The sequence below is a fragment of the Egretta garzetta genome, unplaced genomic scaffold, assembly GCF_000687185.1.
Source record: "Egretta garzetta isolate BGI_Z169 unplaced genomic scaffold, ASM68718v1 scaffold448, whole genome shotgun sequence".
NCBI classification, from domain to species: Eukaryota; Metazoa; Chordata; class Aves; order Pelecaniformes; family Ardeidae; genus Egretta; species Egretta garzetta.
The window spans coordinates 92,733-112,835 of record NW_009260497.1 but is presented as its reverse complement, the minus strand read 5'-3'; the positions used below and the strand labels follow the sequence as shown (position 1 = coordinate 112,835).

The 20,103-nt window shown below is 38.6% G+C and overlaps 1 protein-coding gene across 1 annotated transcript in view; it reads right to left on the bottom strand.

The window, feature by feature from the left end:
* Window positions 1-20,103, bottom strand: part of STAG1 (stromal antigen 1) — a 74,827-nt gene that overhangs the window by 46,608 nt on the left and 8,116 nt on the right. Inside the window, exons 3-9 of the mRNA XM_009644462.2 lie at window positions 17,094-17,192; window positions 12,086-12,165; window positions 8,620-8,727; window positions 6,189-6,303; window positions 4,352-4,469; window positions 3,095-3,198; window positions 65-157 (exon numbers count right to left, since the gene is read on the bottom strand). Of these exons, the coding sequence (XP_009642757.1) occupies window positions 65-157; window positions 3,095-3,198; window positions 4,352-4,469; window positions 6,189-6,303; window positions 8,620-8,727; window positions 12,086-12,165; window positions 17,094-17,192 (717 nt within the window). The remainder of the gene's footprint in view (window positions 1-64; window positions 158-3,094; window positions 3,199-4,351; window positions 4,470-6,188; window positions 6,304-8,619; window positions 8,728-12,085; window positions 12,166-17,093; window positions 17,193-20,103) is intronic.

The following is a 20,103-nucleotide window of genomic DNA, read 5'->3' as shown; positions in this document are numbered from 1 at the left end:
GAATGAAAAAGTTTAAAGACAGTTGTAAATACCAGTGAGAGATTTATTTTGTTGAAAAATGTACCTTTGATAGCAACATAGGAAGTGCAATAATGAAATGCTCAGTCAATTTATTTCTGTCATCTATCTGAGTTTTTCTTTCTTTTGCTGTCAGAACCTGCAAGGGATCAAAAATAACTAAGTAAATACAATTTCTGCATAAAACATTCATTAGTTTTTCTAAAGTTTGTATTACAAACAAAAATCCATGCAAGTTTATTTCTAATAAATCAAAAGAGGAGGGAATAAAAAACTCAAAATGCATTTGGACTGAAGAGTGATTAAATGGGTGAACCATGTATCCTAAGAAGTCTTGATTGAAAAGGAAAATACCACATCATCCAGCATGATATTGTCTCAACACATCAACATTATTTTAGGATTGAAATTCAAATATAACCCAAGTCAGTCGAAGTTTTGCTATTCCTTCCAAGCAATTGAGCTCTGGCTTTCACACATTAAACAAAGTGTTAATGTAAGACCTCAGGGTGAACTGAAGTATAATTAAGAAAACCAAAACCAACCACACTGTAACAGTGATTTTCATTAGCAGATTCATGGCCTCATCTTTAAACTGGAATGTAATTCTCAGTGAGAACATACATCCAGGTTCACAGAACTCATTTACAAATTTCAGCGACACATATACTGAAGCTACTAATGCTGTCATAGCAAAACCACCTTGAAACAGTGAATACAGAGACAATAATAAAAACAGCACACTTCAAAAAAGCTTAGAACTGGCTTCTTGGCTTCAGAGAAGGGAGAGAAAGGGAGAGAATACTTTTGAAAACAAATAATGATAATAAAATACTCAAATTAGCTAATGATTTTTGTATAGCAAAGCTGCCAGACTGCACAATAAGGTTACAAGCTAAAGTCAGAGAAGAAACTTGCACAAGAAGGTGAGTGCATAATTAGAAATCTGCTCCTATTTCAACTCAGAATATGCTAACGAGATCATGAGAACATGACAAACCTCTACTGACAAGCCAGAGATCCCTGCAGTTACCATCCCACAACTCATGATCTAACTGAAAAGAAGCAAAAGCTAAATGTCATACCTACATCTCTCTGTAAGTGACGAGGAACAGCTAGAAATGAAACGTGCTAGGATGACAGGCCTATTGTGTCAGGAGGAATCCAAAACAAGCATGCAAGTGAAGGGGAATAGATTTGTAACCAGGGTATGAAACCACTTCCACAGTAAATGGCAGACAGCTGGATACATACAGCAGAGATTGCAATTCCTGCACCACCTCTCAGTGCAGCACCACCCATGCCAGCAAAAGCTGCTAGCTCATCAGAAGGCAACACGAATCCAGCTAGCAAGTCAGGCTCCCACCCCCTAACAACCCAGTCGTATTCTGGTGACCAAATATTGCTATTCAGTGGTGCTGTTAATTAATTGGGGTCCCTAGGATGATCTTGAAGCTCCTTTGATCATCCTTTGGACAGTGAAATTTATTTTATTGAAGTGTTTTCTCTAGCTTTGAGGAAATACAGACACCAAAAATCTAAGGCTAAGCAATTTGCTGAACTTAAGTGAACTGAACTGTAGATGTCTTGAGACACAAAAAATACCCGGAAAGCTAACAGGGACATTATTTGGTGCTCCAAACAGAAAATACAAACATGAAATTTTTGTTAAATTTAAAGCTTGCTTTGTCTGCTAGAATGGTTTGCAGCTAGAGACAAAACACAGTTCAGATGTGCTTACAATACAGTTTTGGTAACACAGGATAATACATGCTCATGTAAATTTGAGTAAGTGCTTTCATGGATTCCCCCCTCACCCCCAAAATGTTTTAATAAATTAGGAATTTCTTACAATATGCTTTATAAATTAAGGTATGTAAAGCATGTTTAAATTGATGGTTTCTAGGAGCTTTTCCTGGCATGCTGTTTCTGGACATGAGGCTAATCTGCTTTTGGCATGTAAAAATTAGGAAGCTAAGTAACTGCATTTAGTTCAGCAATAAAAAATGCTAAGTCTATCTCCAGATTTCACCTTCACTAAGTCTGTGACTTTCTTTAATAAACTAGTTATGACTATTCAGAGCAGAACCTAACATGAGTAACAAATGTCCACATGGGTTTATTTCATTTTAGTCTAACCTAAATAAGAGGGGGACTACCAAAAATCACAGAAATACATTTGGGAAGCTGAGACTCTTTTGGAACATGGATGCTCTATTTATGGAGAAAACAGCTGAAAGCCTATTTATCACCCTGACCTTGTAACCTATACCGAAATGCTTAGAAGTGCATGCCCAGCCTTAGACATGGATTCCACTGATCCCCAAACAGTCACTACAAAATCAATGAAAGAGGCAGCTAGACTGCAATATGGACAGAATGACAAATTCTTAAATTTTTAGTGCACTCAGTGGAAGAGGCCGAAGAGGATGGATACATAAAAGCACAGATGCATTCAGGTTGGTCCCAGTCCCACCCCTCCTGCTCAAAGCCAGCTCAGGGGTCAGACTGGGGTGCTCAGGGCTTTGTCCAGTCAGGTCTTGAAAACTGTCAAGGATGAAAACTCCACAAACTCTCAAGCTTCTGTTCCAGTGCATAACTACTCTCATGATGAAGATACTGTCGACTTTTTCTGCAAATTTTATGTCCATATTAGCAGCACATTCCTTTTTATGGAAGATAGTCAGAGGTAATCTTGTTCTGCTCCCGAGCTCCACACTTTCAATTCTAATCTAGACTTAACATTAAGGGCTGTAGATGTGGTTACACTATGAGTCTAAGCCAGGGGTATGATAAAAAGAACATCTAAAAAATCATAAAAGAACATTTTTGTGCTGTAAATTTATATTACTTAAATTGCAAAAGTAAAACCCCAAATGAAATAAACAAACAAAACCCCAAACATGCCCAGAAACAGAATTCCTATGGCTTCTCTTAAAAAACGTTCACATGAAACAGGAAATGCCAATTATAAAAATCCAATTTAAAAGTGTGAAAATGTGGCATTGTAGACGACTATTTTATGTTACTATAGTAACACACAGAGGCCCAAGCTACCTATTGCAGTACCACTTACTCTCTTGCCAGTGCCTCTGCCTACTGGAGGATGTGCTTCAGCAGCTTGTCTGATTGTACACACCATCAACTCAATAAGAGCACTCTCCTGCCGGTCAGACATTGCTATGGAGGGAAAAGAACAAGTAACATCAGTTCTGATGGGTGTGCAAGGCACCTTAAAGAAGACAAAACTGTGAATGTGGTTGTAAAACACCGGGAATAGAGAACAACAGAGACAACGTCATTTTGTCCCATTTATGAAACCAAAGCTTGCTTGCTTGCTCTTTGAATTACCATTCACATCAACTCAAAATGGATATGGCAAAACTGAAAGAAGTTCAGAGAAATGTAGTCTGGAAAAGGATGAATGAGGGGCAATATAATAAAGATCTAAAAAATAAAGAGTGTCATGGAGGACAGAGCACAACTGACTGTTCACTGTCACTTCCTAAAAAAATATTCTCATTGTCATTAAGTATTATTTCTGTTCTTTGGGAAGGAGTTCTGGTCACATCCAGAGGATCAAACACCTCTAAGCTATGCAGAAACAAAGAACCAAACTGCCTAATTTCCTAAGGAAATTGCCTTATAAATACCACAGTTGTAGCAGGTGGATACCACAATGTCAGAGGTTGAAACACTGATGATCAGCACATCATGCTAGGAAGCAGTAAGAGTACATCATTTTTTCAATCACCTAGTCCCTGTCAAGGTCCCTGAAGCAGGAGAATCCTGAAGGATTATAAAGGATCTTAACACTCATTACCATTAGGGACTCTTTGCCACCAACCTCCCTGGCTACCTTGTACACACAGATCTATTATTAGCTAAAGGAGATTCAAAACTAATGGCAAAAGAATCCCCTTATTATTTTCCTCTTGAGAATTCATTAGGTTTTAACATTCTCTGGAAAAGCCCCATGTTTAATTAATACCACTTCAAGTGCTTGTGTATTCAAAATTGTATTAGCTACTTAAATTATTGAAATGTTCATGTATACACTAGTTATCTAAACATTCAGACAAGAAGTCATCCTAGCCTTTAATATCAGGGAACCACAGTACAGCAGACTTCACAAGATGAAAAACAAAGAGTACAAAAATGCTGCTTTTGAAACAAAGTGCATTAAAAATGGACTAAACTAAAATCTTCTTTAAATATGCTTTCTAAACAAACCACAACATAAATATCACTATCACCCACAGTGAAACATCTTTTAAAGTAGTAATTAACAATATTGTGCAGTATCAATAAAGTATAGAGGTTAAACAAATACCTTCTTCTCCTTGGACTGGTTCCTCCAAAAGCAATTCTGTCATGCACTCCCAGTCTTTCAACAGTTCTTGAGAGCTCTCCCACAAACTGTCCACCAAATACGCTGCATGTTCATGCAACTAGAAAATCCAAAGCAACCATCAGTACAACATTCTGGTACAAGCAGCAGTTCTTTAGCTTTCACAATAATTTGGCCACGGAAAGCGTTCTGGGCACGTACTCTTACATTAGTTGGAAAGAAAATTCAGTTTGAAGCTAACTCTGGAAGGTCTTCTTCCAAGTGAATGATACAACTGCACAACAATTGGATATGTTTTAATGGAAAATGGAATAAACCAAATTGAGCTTCTTTTCCATAAAGCAGCTTGTTTGTGAAGAATCTTTCTCAGAGTTTTGACCTAGAAGCTGTAAACTTACCTTTCCTCACTTTCTTACTGCATTAGAAGGAGAGATGGTGAGACATGAGACTAAGAGGGGGCTGCAATATATTAGTTTTGAACAGGCATTTATTTTTCATACTTGCTGCTACACGCTCACAAAACAGTATCAGAAATCCTACTGACTTCAGGGGGTCTAGAATGAACAGTAACTGCAAAAAATGTTCTTATGTGAATTAACACAGCTGCTCTGAAGTGAGAGAATAAATTCATAGGCTTCTACTGTTTTATAAACCGATCTTCAACCACCATCAAAAAGTTATAAGAACAATATGCAGATCTGAGTTGCTTACCAGACATGGGACTGACTCCTTAACCAGGAAAAAAAAAAAAAAATCTAAGAGCATAGGGAAGGAGGTGTCAGTACATTTACCTACTCTTCTGTTTCTGATGGCTTTGGGCAAAATATTTTGTGTCACAGAGCTTACTGATGCTTATCACAGGTTTACCTGTTCCATCTTCTGAATGCCCCCTCTCAGATTGCAGTGCTTACATCTTCTAGGCCTACGCAGATGGAAACTCCCCATTATCTTTATTAAAAGTGGAACCACAACATTCTACTTTGTTTCGAACAACTCTCTCAAAAACAGCACTAGAAAAAACTAGTCCTGAGAGAAGCGATCTCAGGGAGCAGCATACGGCTCGCATGGGAAGGCACTTTGCTGATAATGGCTCCGGCAGCAAAGCTGAGTTTATTTTTGCCTCAGAAGGATAGACAAGCTTAATGTGAGGTGACTCCCAATGACACACACTCAGATTTAAGGTATTTTCACAGGAAAATACACAGATCTATGACAATCTAAGTTTTCAAGAAGCTGGAACTAAAAATACATTCAGATAGCAGATTGAAGGCTCACACAAGTAGTGACATTTCATCCAGACTTAACTTTTAGTTTTATAAGCTGTTCTAAAATATGTTGACATTAACACTGTACCTAAATGTTATCCTTTCTTCTCAGCATCTCTGATTGTGTTTCTTTTCATTCTCATAGTCAAGTCTCTTGTTCAAGACTTCATAACAATTAAAATACTCGATGGCAATACCTTTCCTTTTTCTTTTCACACAAAATACATTACTATCCCTTCTGTAGAGGAACATTTCTGTGAACCAGTTACATTTCTATGTAGCAATGAATCCTGGTAGCCATCATACTACCAGCAATGCAGTACTGAGCACAGTGGGGACATGCAAGAGCAAACTAAACCATGAAGAAGATTTTGAGTTGAATTTGCTTGATGGACAAGGAGATGGAGGCAGGGTAAAGGGCATACAGTATTTCTGAAATTATGAAAAAAAAAAAAGAAAAGAAAAGAAAGGCAACTTGTTACTGTATGTTGATAAGTCACTACTTAAGTTCCAGGTTTTATTAAACATGTAAAGGTTAAAAACGATTTTTTTACCTCACTTTCAAGAAAGAAAAGAACCAACATTCTAATAAGGTTTCCATTTGGACTATTTCGCCCCCTCCTCTTTGCTAGAGCCTCTTCAGCTTGGGGATCATGTCTGCTGAACAGTCTAAAAATAAGCAAAAGGAGCTATCATGTTTATCAAAACAAACCTCATTTCTGCAATAATATGATGAGCATTCATTCTTGATATAGTAGGTTTGTTCATAAAACACAGTGAAAGTATCTCAAGCTGAGCTCTGCCTATCTGAAGAGAGGAATTTATCTTCAGAGTCTTCAAGTTCACAGGGCTGGAAGCATTTCACACAGGAAGAAGCTCTCCAAAACATATTTATATTGAAAGATTTTGCACAGTTTTATATATCTGCATAATTTGTATAGTTTTGCATTTTTAGCTTATCAAGTCTTAGAATGGTGGCAGCACTTATTCCACTAGTGCTTAAGAACTAAGGTTGCATGTCGACTGGGATATCGTATAAATGAATGTGACATCCCATTAAACAACCAACTTCAGGTACCAGCAGCAGCATAAAGGATAAAGCAAGCTACCAGTCAGTTATTTGGGATTTTTTTTCAGGTGAATTGTATATTCTGCATTGATTTCCCTGACGCATACCTAATTCCAAACTACTCTCCACGCTCAGATTTGCTAGCTTAAAGAGATCTCAGATGTATCGAACATTACAGCAATAGCAATGATTGTTTTACTTTGAGAAGTTTGGAAACTGTTTCTTGCTTTTACAGCAAAACCACAGTCACAAAGCAAATTAGAAGTGTGAAACACAGTGTTCTGATTTCACTACTGATTTCACTACTATAATTCACTGAAAAGAGAAGGATGAGTTACACATAAACATATTTTAGTTAAAGACATCACCTTTCCCCCTCTGCCTGTCTTAATAGATAAGAAATGAGCACCCCTGCAGGTGCTGAAATACCGTAAAATACCCACTTCAGTGTTGAGTCAGTGACCCTCTCTATTATCTGCTTTGCTAACTACAGAGAGAAAGTCTCATTACTAGCTCACACATAGAAAGTGATATTTAAATGTATAAAATCAGGTGGGATTAAATCCCACCTCAAATGCCTCAAGCAGAGTCTAACTTATTTAAAATGGATCACTAGCTCTTATGTGTTAGCAGATACCAAGAGAAAATGAGTGTTAGGAATGGGACAATCTTCTCTCAATGCTGTTTTTACTTTAAGAGATGTTTATAGAACACAGCATAGTATCTTGTTGTAAAGAAAAGTTAGGATAAAGTTTTGTCTTTACACTAAGTACACTAAAATGCAGCTGTATCTTCGAATTCATTTACCTTTGAGGCATTTTCCAGAATTATTTTGTCACATGTTGATTAACAAAGGAATTTCAGGATATATTTTTTTAAAAAGAACTTAACCATTTCCTAAAACATCATGTAGGAAACTAAATCTAACTGAATTTTGTAAATTAGCTCTTTGAAACAGATAATGCCTGATCACAGAGATGGAACTCCAGAAATCCACCAATGAAAGCTTACAATTACACTGTGGACTTTTAAATCGCCTACAAACCACAGAAAATTAGAACACTGGCAAAGGAAAACTGATGTTTTTACATTATTTTTTTCTGTCGTGCATCTTGGCATGGAAGATTATATAACCTGCATTCTGATATATTAAAGAACTTTAATGTCACAACCCATGAGGCGAAAAAAGAAAATTACTGCTGAAAGACTTAACTGCAAACACTAAAATGAAAAGGTTAACTACTATCATGTGGCAATGTCCTGGTCATAGTTACTTATGTGGTATGATTCACATCCATGGAAAAGCTAGCTCATTTCCTTTGGCATACTGAGTACACGAAAGATGTAACCACAGTGTAATATATTTTTAGGGGAAGTCAGTAAGTTTAGAAACAGATTTCTTAATTATTACTACATAAAAACCTCTCAAGTTCTCAATTTTGAAATAAACTCTTATAAAACTTTGTAAAAATAGTAACTGTATCAGGTAGACCATCAGGTATGTAAAGGCCCTATATATACTCTCACAGTGTTACAACAACTTTAATACGGAGGGGTTTATTTAATCTTTAATATTTAGCCATTGAAGAGTTAGGAAAAGTTTTCTCAATTCTAATGCATCGCCTGCAAGCTCTGCAAGGCCGTCTGCCTGGCACAGGCGATCACGATCAAGGCCAAGCCCCGAGCTGACAGCAGCCGCCGCACCATCCGCTACGGCATCAACATGACCAAGTGCATCTACTCCAGTTTCTTCAAGTCTTTAGGTCTTAAATTTAAACAAGAAAATAAGGCTGTGTTTTAAATTAAATACTTGACTTGATAAATTGGGATATTTCACACTATTGCTGCTTTGCCTTTTGATCTTACCTCTACCATGAAGCAGATCTGGTCTTATTTCTGAGTAACTGCTAACTTACTTTTTGTGAAGGAATTCTCCAGCTGCTACTGCCACAGGGCGGTGTGCTGAATACACCAAGTGATAAACATTCTCACAGTCTTCATTTGACAGAGCTTCTTCACTTCCACTGAAAGAGTCAGAAAGTAACACCTGAAGTAAAATAAATGTTTAATTTCAATCCCCTTACCTCCCATAACTTACTTTTGACAGCTACAAGATTGATTTTCTTCATATAAAATCCTAATTGGTTCAACACTGACTTCAAGGATCTTTGGTTCAATTTCCAAATACGCAGATACTTAAAGGGCTGTAAGACTGAAAGTTTGTCTGATTTCCTTCTCCCAGTTGTATCAATATGTATATAAAATAATATTATGAAAAAAATGTCACCACTACTTACAAATCTTGCCCTGCTTAATTACTTAGACCATCACACTAACTACAATGCACATATTGCAAGATGTCAAATGCTCATTATCAAACATTATGAAATTAAAAACCTAGAATGTTACATGAGGAAAATGTAATTGCTTGCTTAAACTGATTTAATTCTATAGCAATGTCTGTTTGCTTTCAAAGCTTTTAAAGTATTCAAATCTGGGACTGGGAAAACCTCCTTCAGCCTCCTGGCCTACTCCATTCTCAGGAGTTAAGGCTTTTCATGTGACAGTCCATGTGCTCTTGTGCACTGCAGGCTTCCTGCCTTCCAAATTCCAGCTGCTGAAAGGGCCAGGCGAGGTGGCTGAAAATGTCTCAGCAATGGGAGAAGGCACAGAAATGCTCTGGATGCAGGCAGTAGGAAACTAAACCATGTTATGCCACAAAGTGGGGACACAGAACTAGCACTGTGCATCCACCAATCAAATCAACACACAATCACTTTGAACCATGGCGTGCATTTAGAATTACAATAATGCTGATTCAATAAATTGTCCATCACTTTTACTGTAGTTATTGTGCTGACTAGATACAGAGTTCATTTTCATCACCAAGAAACTGAATCTGATCATACCCTGCTGTGCTGGATGAAAGATGATGAAAAGTTTATTTTCTATGATTATCTATTGACAAGAACAAGCCACCTTTTACCCTTGTCTTGGGTAAACAACATAGTTGGGGCTTCTGCAGTTTCTGAGCTCAAGGTAGGTTTTGTGTGTGTGTTTTCTGAAACACAGAAAAACTTCAATTTTTCAGCAGTATTCTTGAAAAATGCTATCAGCCACAGAACAATTCTATTCCATCAATGATATCAAAATATCACCACTGTCACATAAGGAATATTACTTCCTTTCTTGATTAGTCAGCATTCATCAGAAACAGTTATGTATCAGGACTCCATACATCACACACAGAATCACAGAATCACAGAATCGTAAGGGTTGGAAGGGACCTCAGGAGATCATCTAGTCCAACCCCCCTGCTAAAGCAGGCTCACCTAGAGCATGCTACACAGGACTTCATCCAGGCGGGCTTTGAATATCTCCAGAGAAGGAGACTCCACAACCTCCCTGGGCAGCCTGTTCCAGTGCTCTGCCACCCTCAGAGTGAAGAAGTTCTTCCTCATATTCAACTGAAACCTCTCGTGTTTCAGTTTGCATCCATTGCCCCTAGTCCTGTCGCTGGACACCACTGCAAACAGACTGCTTCCGTCCTCTTGACTTCCGCCCTTAAGATATTTGTATGCGTTGATGAGATCCCCTCTCAGTCTTCTCTTCTTCAGGCTGAACAAGCCCAACTCTCTCAGCCTTTCCTCGTAGGGGAGATGCTCCAGTCCCTTTATCATTCTGGTAGCTCTCCTCTGGACTCTTTCTAGGAGTTCCTCGTCTTTCTTGAACTGGGGAGCCCAGAACTGGACACAGTACTCCAGGTGGGGTCTCACCAGGGCAGAGTAGAGGGGGAGGAGAACCTCCCTCGACCTGCTGGCCACACTCCTCTTAATGCACCCCAGGATACCATTGGCCTTCTTGGCAACAAGGGCACATTGCTGGCTCATGGTCAGCTTATTGTCCACCAGGACTCCCAGGTCCCTCTCAGCAGAGCTGCTATCTAGCAGGTCATCCCCCAGCCTGTACTGGTGCATGGGGTTTGACCTCCCCAGGTGCAGCACTCGACACTTGCTCTTGTTGACTTCATCAAGTTCCTCCTTGCCCAGCTCTCCAGCCTGTCCAGGTCCCGCTGAATGGCAGCACAGCCTTCCGGCGTATCAGCCACTCCTCCCAGTTTTGTGTCATCAGCGAACTTGCTGAGGGTACACTCTATCCATCATTTGACTTCATACTGCAAATAATTTTTAATTGATCATTCCCCATCATGATTGTTCCTGACATCTTTTTGGACTTCCTACCTGCCAGAATATTGCCCTGTGCTGTTCAACATGACCCATATTCTTCTGGTGCTAAATGCATTTAGCTATGTTTTCACCATGCAACCAAAGAGAAAACAGGACACGAAAAAAAAAGGTGCACTGGACAATTTTTGACCTAAAATCTTAATCTGTTCCCAAACATTGCTAATAATGCAGGGAACAGACGTGTTCTACAACTCATTAGTGATCATATTTGTCATATTTGCTTTAAAAATGTAGCAGTATGAGATTTCCTTTCTTCCTAAAATTACAAGTCTAATATCTGTAAAGCAGAGTGACTCATAAAAAAATGAAGTCCCGACTTCTTTACTAAGAGGAAAAGCTAGTCTAATCTTTCAACCAAATTCTGCCCAAAAATTTCTTCAAAGTGGAGTCACTGGGTACAATGCAGAAATTCTATGCATATTTGTAAAACGGATTTTCTTTAACATGTGATTTAATGAATATATAGTAAAAGCTTAGCAGTGCTCCTCCAGCAGCACACGCATGAGGTTGTTGTGGACAGGCTGGTTCAAACAGGCAGCATGTGGGACAATCTCTGCACTGGATCTTTGCCTCAGGGAAGCCATTGCATCTCTGTAAGAAAAAGCTGGGGTCCTGGAAGCATGTCTCCTCCTGCATGGGTTGCAAGCTACCACTGCCACCTCTACATTACCCAAATGAGGGTGCTGAAGCTAGCACCTTTTCCCTGTCACCTTATTTACCAGATGACTCTCTTTTTTCAGCTGTGTCAGGTAATCAAATCCCCTAATAATGGATCTTTGCTTAGCTACTGCTAGAATTATTTTAGCAAATGTAAGCCACAGATACTTGCTTTGAGGAGGACAATCATTTTGCCCTTGGTAAAAGGTATAAATGCCCTTTGGCATTCTTCCACAACAATGGATGCACTAATAGTCTCAATACATCATTACATTTTTATACTTTGCTTATTGTATTTCTATGAAATGGAGTATCTTATTTAGGTTCATGACCGTATTATTACATAGTCAGTTCAACTTCATACTAAGAGTAAAGTAACAGATTCACTTCATTATGCAAGCAGAGGAATCAAGTCAATTAAATATTACTGGCTTAGGTAACTTTCAAAGGGAATATACAGGTTTTGAAAAATACTCACTGAAGTATTAGCGTGACTAATCGAATGGCTTCCACGGCTACATCATATTCCTTATCAAGTGTCATTGATACAATGCGATCCTGAAAAGGTATTTTGTTACAGTGACAAAACAGAAACACACAAACAGCTATCAGATGAAGAATTCTGTAGATTACAAAATAAATACACTTGGGGAGAAAGATCTTTCAATTAGACACCTGAAAGCCCTTTCATATTACTCAACCATTTAATGTACATTTTAGGAAGCTGCGTGTTATATGCACAATAGGCAAGTACACAGAAAGGAGAACAAGTTGTTAACAAGCATTCCTTATCCTTGTGTGTTTTCCAGGAAACAAGCAAGCAGACTTTGGAGGTGAAGCACTGTTCTGGACAGCTCTTACGCAACAGTTCTCTCCTGGAAAGGAACGTACTTAGGTTGGATGACAGCAGGAAAACTGCCCTGCATCATCCCCCTGGAAAAAAATAATTTTAGAGCAATGAATGCTGCATATATGCATATGTGGAAATACTGTGAAGAAAATCACACCTGAATATATGCACCTTGCATATTGCCTACGAAGTTGTGGCCTTTCTACCTGGCTACATCTTAAGGTTTGAAGCTGATTTCAAGAATTACGCTACAGACCTTCCCAGGAAAGTGAGAAATTCCATGGTTTGACTTTGTATTTTCCTGTGCTCTTTCTAGTGGAGAGAAGCACACCACTTTCCAGTCAAATCTAATGATTTTATAACTTCTAAGGACCCCGTAGTTATGAGAAGTCTCCTAAGGGTTTCTTTCTACTTAGCTTCAGTTTGCTTACTGGCAACCAAAAATAGATGTGATTAGTGTATGCTGTCTTTCCTACCTAGGGAGAATTTCTATCCATCCATAAAAATGCAGTATGTCGTGATGTTCTTTGCTTGAGTGATCAAGTTAATGAAAAGAAATTGGGCCACCTGAAAATAAAACTTGATTTCTGTGGCTTGACCTGCTTCAGGATGGACTAGGTACTATATCACACTTTGGGATGTGAAAAAATAGAAGTCAGGGACTGGAAAAGAAACAAGGGAAGTGTTAGGAAACAACAGTGCGAGTCACCAAGAACAAATCAGGACAAAATAAAGGTGTTCACCTCTTTTCTCTGCTATTCCAGGCATTTAAAGGCTGAAGGTGAATACCAAGCAACTGATGCTTATTCAATATTGAAATTTAGGTATAGTATGTAAAAAACGCATGTGGCTGTCTCAAGTGTTACCTCTCAACAAAACTAGGTCTGTGGAAATACTTCATGCCACTATGACTGAATGCACCTCTATCAATCACCATTAAGCTCCTGGAAAATTTGATGGATTTAACTGATAGATGTAGACAGTTTTAGAGACTGTAAGAAGTCCATGAAGAGACTCAAACAGTGAAATAACTTTCCAAAAAGGAAATTCTGTGTATGGGCAAGACAAAAAAATTGCTGTCATTTTTTCCTAAGGTCCTGGCCAAGAAACAACAACTAGTAACAACAACAAGCAAAAGAACAGCCAGAGATATTGATCTTAAAAGTTTCAGTGGATTTCACGTAATCCCTTCAAAGTGTATCTTAAACTCCAGGATACCACAGGGAGGGAACTAACTGCACCCGAAGGAGTAAGCACACAAGTATAAAACTCCTTCTACATCTCTGAAAATAGCCTGGAAGGGAAGGAGTCTTCTCTCTTGCCCACAGAGCAAGAGGTACTCTCTAAATTTTGAGTCCTTTTGGAATTGGAAGCCGACTGATGCTATGTTTTCTTATCCAAAAAGACTGTTCTCTCCTCTCAATTTCTCCCAGGCTTAAAATAAACATCAGGCTTAAAATAAACAGTGTGGATGCCTCATTTTATATTTTCTATCTTGGCATTGCTGTGTGATGGCACCTGCCAGCCAGGCACCAAGATCCTTGAAAATGAGACCTGAACACCTAATGCCTCTGGCAGTTTTAACTTCTGTGGTTTAGTAAGTTACAAACCCCAGCTGCTCAACCTGCTTTGACAGAAATTTCCTGTACCACTGTACAGAAGTAGAACAGGACACATGCCTGTATTCATAATTTCAAATGTGAATTTTCACTGTCTGTAAAGATGAGTTTGCAATTATGTATTAGGCTGCAAACAAGGCTGGCTGAAGAGCAAATCTATCTCTTTTGCCTCTCAGGCTGTGGAGACAACGCTCTCCTGCAAACGGTCAAGGACAAGGGACAGGAATCAAATGGCTGCATCTAAATCTGCTGGTGTCTTGACTTTGGCACTAACTGCAAAAGTGCTAATTCACATCTTTTCCACACGGCTTCATTTAACAATTGTATCAGACAGGACTTCTTGACAGAAAACAGAAGTCTCATCTTTGACGGACAAGATTTTTTTTGATGGACAAAGCTTATTTTCTAGCATATAACCTACTCCTAGAAATACAAATTCTGAAAAGAACACACATCTTTCCTTTGGAAAAGTGACATTACCAGATCCTTGTCACAGCTATCTGTAAGGTGGTGAAATATCAACAACCCCATACAAGTCATTCTGGACCAAATTAATTTATTCTTTAAACAGCTAGAAGATCTCTCTAGAGAGATTTCTCTTGACAGTTTGAATGGATTGAGCTGAATACCAGCTGAACTGTGCAGGGTGATTAAAGTCTGATGAAGAAATACAAATAAGCAGACATGGAACTGAGAATAGCACTTAGGTCAATTATTTTTCAAGGGGTGGTAGTAGAGTTTGTGGTGGCAAGACATTTAAGTAATGTATCACAGATTCAGAAAGCATTCATTTGAAACTTTACTCCATCCTGGTGCCAAAGGCCACATCCCTGTCAGCAGGGCTGTAAATCCAAGTGCAGGCATTTGGGCAATGCCAGCTTTTTGTTCTCTTGATGTGGCTGGAAACTGAAACTGAGAAATCATCACGTTAAACATGTCTGTTCTCTAGGCTCACAGAGACCTTGAACTCACCTTTTCTCTAATTTATTTTATAATGATACAGATTTCTGTAGTAAAAACAGCTTTAATGGAACAGAAGATAGATAAGGATTCCTAGCAGGGTTTCCTTTTCCTCTGAATCTTTTTGACAGAAATGAAAATTCCTTGTGCCATTCTAAACCAAGAAGCAATGCACAAGCTAACCTGACTTCTCCTAACAAAGAAAATTGCCTATACTGTAAAAAAAGCCAGGAGAAAGTATTTAGAGGTTTCATGTTCCTGTAGTTTTTCGAAGTACATCACTCAGTAACTATTTCTCAAAGTGCCTCCAATTGTCTTGAAAAGTTTTGCTGGTGGATGGGACAGGTTCAGACTCAAAGCAGCATTTTCTCTTATGAATTATAGGAGGCTAAAAGAGAAGCATCCAGCACATTTTCTAGTAAAGGAAAAGCAGATATAAAGACCACATGAGTGTTAGTGGCCTATTTAAAAATAAATTTAATTACAGAAGGAGCAAATATAAACAAATCCGTAAGTCTGCCCAGATGGAAAAAGAAAAGCGGCAGACTTGGAGGGTTCATTTTTCTGGAGAGTTTACTAGTATTTCTGTTTGTCCTGAGACGATAAGCAAACCAAGCTTATGGAGGCGTTACAGAAGTAGTCTGAGGTCTGAACCTGTTTGCCAGGTACTCTTCTATGAGAGGAAAGTTTGTCTTGACTACAATAGTCCCAGAAACTGACTTCATAAAATTAGAGAAATAAAGGCCTTGAAGCTATGATCTAGTTTCATCTCCTACTTTAAAGTCAGCTATACCTACTTCATTCCTGACGTATTTTTTTAATCTGCCCTTAAAAATCTCAGATGAAGGAGATTATTAATAAAGAGTCTGTTCTATTATATCATTTTGGACAAAAAGCCTTTCTTAATATCTAGACTGTACTGCAGTTTAAGCATCCTTTTTCTCCATCTCAGGTGAATATGGTAAAAGCCTGATTACCATTATGTTTTTAGGAATCGTTTACATACAGGGAATATATGTTTTCTGTATTTTTTGCTTTCCTAGATCAAACTAGAGGAGTTACTATTAACCACAGTGACAGACAAAACCAGTGAAGCAGTATAAAACGTACAGTGAGAAGTTTTTAAGTCTCATGTGCAGTAGTTATTTATGAGTATTTAAATCTCTGCTTCTTTTCTAAACAGAATTTGTCCACAGCATTATAATTATGATTTAAACAAAAATAGATTAAATTGGTCTTTCCCTGAGGGGGTAGCCTTTACCACAGTTCTGTGTTCTCCAGGAAACAAAAGCGGTGGTAAAAGGTGCCAACTGATGTGGTGACAGTGTCTGAAAGCGCAGAGCATCCAAACAGAAGCAATGGCAGTATTTCTACGCTCATGTCTCCAGACACTTGACTTGTGAAATAAAGCAGTCATGCCATAAAGTGAATTAACCACCACATTCTCAAGATATTAAGCAAAAAGTTAGCGTGTCTGTGCTAGTAAAAAAACGCATGAAATATTCCTCCAGTACTTATCTCTTAAACAGGACAATCATGCTCAGGGGTTTGTCTAAAAGCACAATGTAAACTCCTGTTCTGCTGCAAATATTTCACTGTATAGAATATTGTGATGCAGATCAAAGTATCTCTTCCTCCAAACACAAGCACATATTCAGTTAAAAACCTGTCTTACGAACAATCTTTTGTTATAGGCTGTTACTTTCAGATGTATTTTAGATTGTGTGAAACACCCAGTACACATCCTTAAAATTCAATAAATCTAAAATTAAATAAGTACAAGCAGATTGAATAATATATAAACTATCAATAATACAAATAGATAAATAATCATCCTGGCCAAACCTGACAAATCTTACAAAATAAACACTGTAAAATTAATTTGGCTTAATCTCAGAATTCAGTAATACAGTTTTAGTACTGCAGCTACAAGCCTTGCCACAAACAAATGAGTTTATTTTTGCATTTAATATACATGAACTCAAAGACCGCAACAGGATGAGATAGATAATACTTTTATTTTCTGTACTCCTTCCAAAAATTGTATTTCCTCTTACCTTGAATCTATTAGTGAACAGCTCCAGTTTTGGAAATAACTCTCTGTTGGTATACAGACTCTGAAGAGCTTTCAAACACTTCAACCTCACTTCACCTTGCTAAATAAAACACACTAAGATTAGTTGACAGAATACCCTAATCAAATGCACATGAATATTAAATAATATGAAATTGTAATTTGTTTAATGTACATTTAAAATTTTATGCAAAAGAGTTACCAAAGCCAATTTGCAATTCAGCTAAAAACCAAAAACCGCATGCAGCTGCCTACAAACAATATTAAATTTTCTCCCTATTTGCATATATAAAGAATTTAATGTGCCATCAGTTAAACGTCTGTTACTGCTTCCCTTTCAAGTAACTCCACAAAAAGATAAAGCACGTAGCAAGTAAATACAAAATAAAGACGTATGATCTCAAGGTAGTTGGTGAAAAGACAGCATGGCTATTTACCTTTAGGAAAGACACTACAGGTAACTTCTGTCTGGTATCTGGTGTTTACAATGAATGCACAAGTGTTCAAAGTGATCGAGTGTAGCCCACTCAAGCAACTCTGCCATCTCCAAGCATTGTCTTTCCGTTTCCCAGGGGCAGAAGGAATACATACTGGATTTATTATTCTGAAATTTTCTACAGCCCATTTCTCATCATAGAACAGGCACAGGCTGAAGGATGCAAAAGGCCTGAGACCCTCCAGCATGGAGCAGGCTGCTGCCACCAGAACAATGCACCGCCTGAGGAGCGCTCGGGATGAAGAGCAGCTTGTGTCCGTCTGTCTGAGTTGTTCTGGTGGCAGCAGCTCATTCCCAGCTGCTCTTTAGATTGGGATTGCTTTGATCTGGTGAGCTGTAGGCAGGAAATATGGGCAACATGAGACAAGTGCCTATGGATCAAGGTTTGTTGCCTATGGGAACGTTGATCATAAGGAGCAGGGCTGGATCCCCTGGGCTCAAGGGCAAACTATGGGTTCTTGTTGAAAAGTATTTGTAGATAGCAAAAAGGTTATAAACACAAATCAGATCAAATATAATCTGTAGAGTTCACTGCCGTGTGAACTTACTTTTATGAAAGCAAGTACACTACCAAATCTAAGGCCTTAAGCGGCTCAAGAACCAATACAGACTTTGAACTTTATCAATAAAACTCCATACCCAGAAGGCTTCGTATCTGAGCCTGTCTATTCTATAATCAAGTCGACATTTTAAAAAATGCTCAAACTAAAAACTGAAAGAACATTCAGAGACTGAAATAAAACCAGAAGTTAAAAATCCTTAAGTTTCTTTCCTCCTTTCCACCTATTTCAAAAATTGAAATAGAAGACAAAAGAAGGACAGAAGTTGAATGGAGGATTTTTAGAAGAACTTTTCCTTGAAGAACTGTTGTTCCTGAGAAATCACCTCTTTACATCTGCGAGGAGCTGCTGAGCACTCAATCTCTCTTCTAGGGATCTTTTTGACTACCGTTGCAGAGGAAGTCAATGAGATGAAAGTTACGTTTAAAGGATCTAAGATAAGATCTTTCAAGGTACAGAAAGAACTTCCTTTAAGAAAAAATTTATATGGATGTGATCAACTGCTAAATAAGCATAAAGAAATGCTGCTTGTCATTTTCTTTTAATGGTGTTTCCTCTGCTGTGTGGCATTCAGAAAATACAGGATCTCTGGAATCATCACTAATCATTAGAAGAGGATGTAAGCCTCTTAAGGCTTTAGCTTATTTAGCCACAGAGGATCCGTATCAGTTTTGGCACGTGATGAACTCTACAGAGCAAGAGTGAGGTAGCAGGTTTAGTTACAGCTCCACTGAAGACTGTCCCACTTGTGAGCAGATGGCTTGTTATGCAGCTAGTGCTGTAGTCCTAAAATGCAAAACTCTAAATTGGTTAGGTACAGAAAAAAATCAGTACCAACAGCAATGAGACTTGAGACCTGTGCAAATAAAGTTTGGATTCCCCGTGGAGTCCAAAGCCCTTGTGGACTTCACGGAACACTGTGGATCAATGGGCCCAGAGTTAAGTTCAGATGCTGATACTGAGGGTCTCTGTAAGCCTTGAGTGAGCAAATCAAGCAAGGTAGATAGGAAGGCAAACCTGTGAACACTGGTACTTGCATGGTCTGCCAGGAGACTGAAGCCAGATGCTAACACAAGCATACTGAACCAGCCTGCTATCCTCCTGCTGCTCACCAGATCCAAGGCAGAAGCCAAGAGTCCACAGGAGCGGGTGAGGAAGGGAGAAAGGTTGTGTTACACACAGTCCCTCTAGCTGAGAGCAAAGGCCCAGTAGACACAGAGGCCATCCCTGGAAATTACTGCCTTTCTTGGCAGACAAATGATAGGAGGACGACCTTCTCTGATAACAAAAAGGTTTGGTTTTTAAACTGTTGGTCAAGGACAGAATTCAACTCTTTTGAGAGGGAAGAGCCTCTGCATATCAGCTTGCTAATCCAATTAAGAAGATTTTAAAATAGACTCAACAAAGATTAGTGACAGGAACCCATGGCAAAGTGTAAGCAGCAGTGACCTGGACAAGAACCTAAGAACGGCAGAAGTGAGGGTGTACATGGATACACGGCACTGAAGCCCAGAATGGAGGAGTGGAAATGTCCCACAGACCATCAACATGCCAGACATGAGATGTTTCTTGACTAACTCTGAGAATCATCCAAGTCACATGAGCTTTTAACACAAAGAAACAGCAGAAATTTCCTATCTAGCAAGGAAGTAGGTGGGTGGGAATGCTAAAGTTAGGGAATTCCTAAGAAACTTATGCCAGTGTAAAAGCTGCAAACACAGTGATGCAGAGTAAGGACAGGAAGAGACATTACTAAGAGATTAACTTACTAATGAATTAATTAGGAGGTCAGGCACAAGAAGAATACAAAAAACACAAGGAAGATAAAATAAAAAAGGCCTAGGCACAGTATGGAATGGACACAAGAGGTAATGAAGAAAACATTTGGTAAATGTCTTTGTAGCAGAACAAAGAAAAGTTAGTTTGTTTTGAAAGGA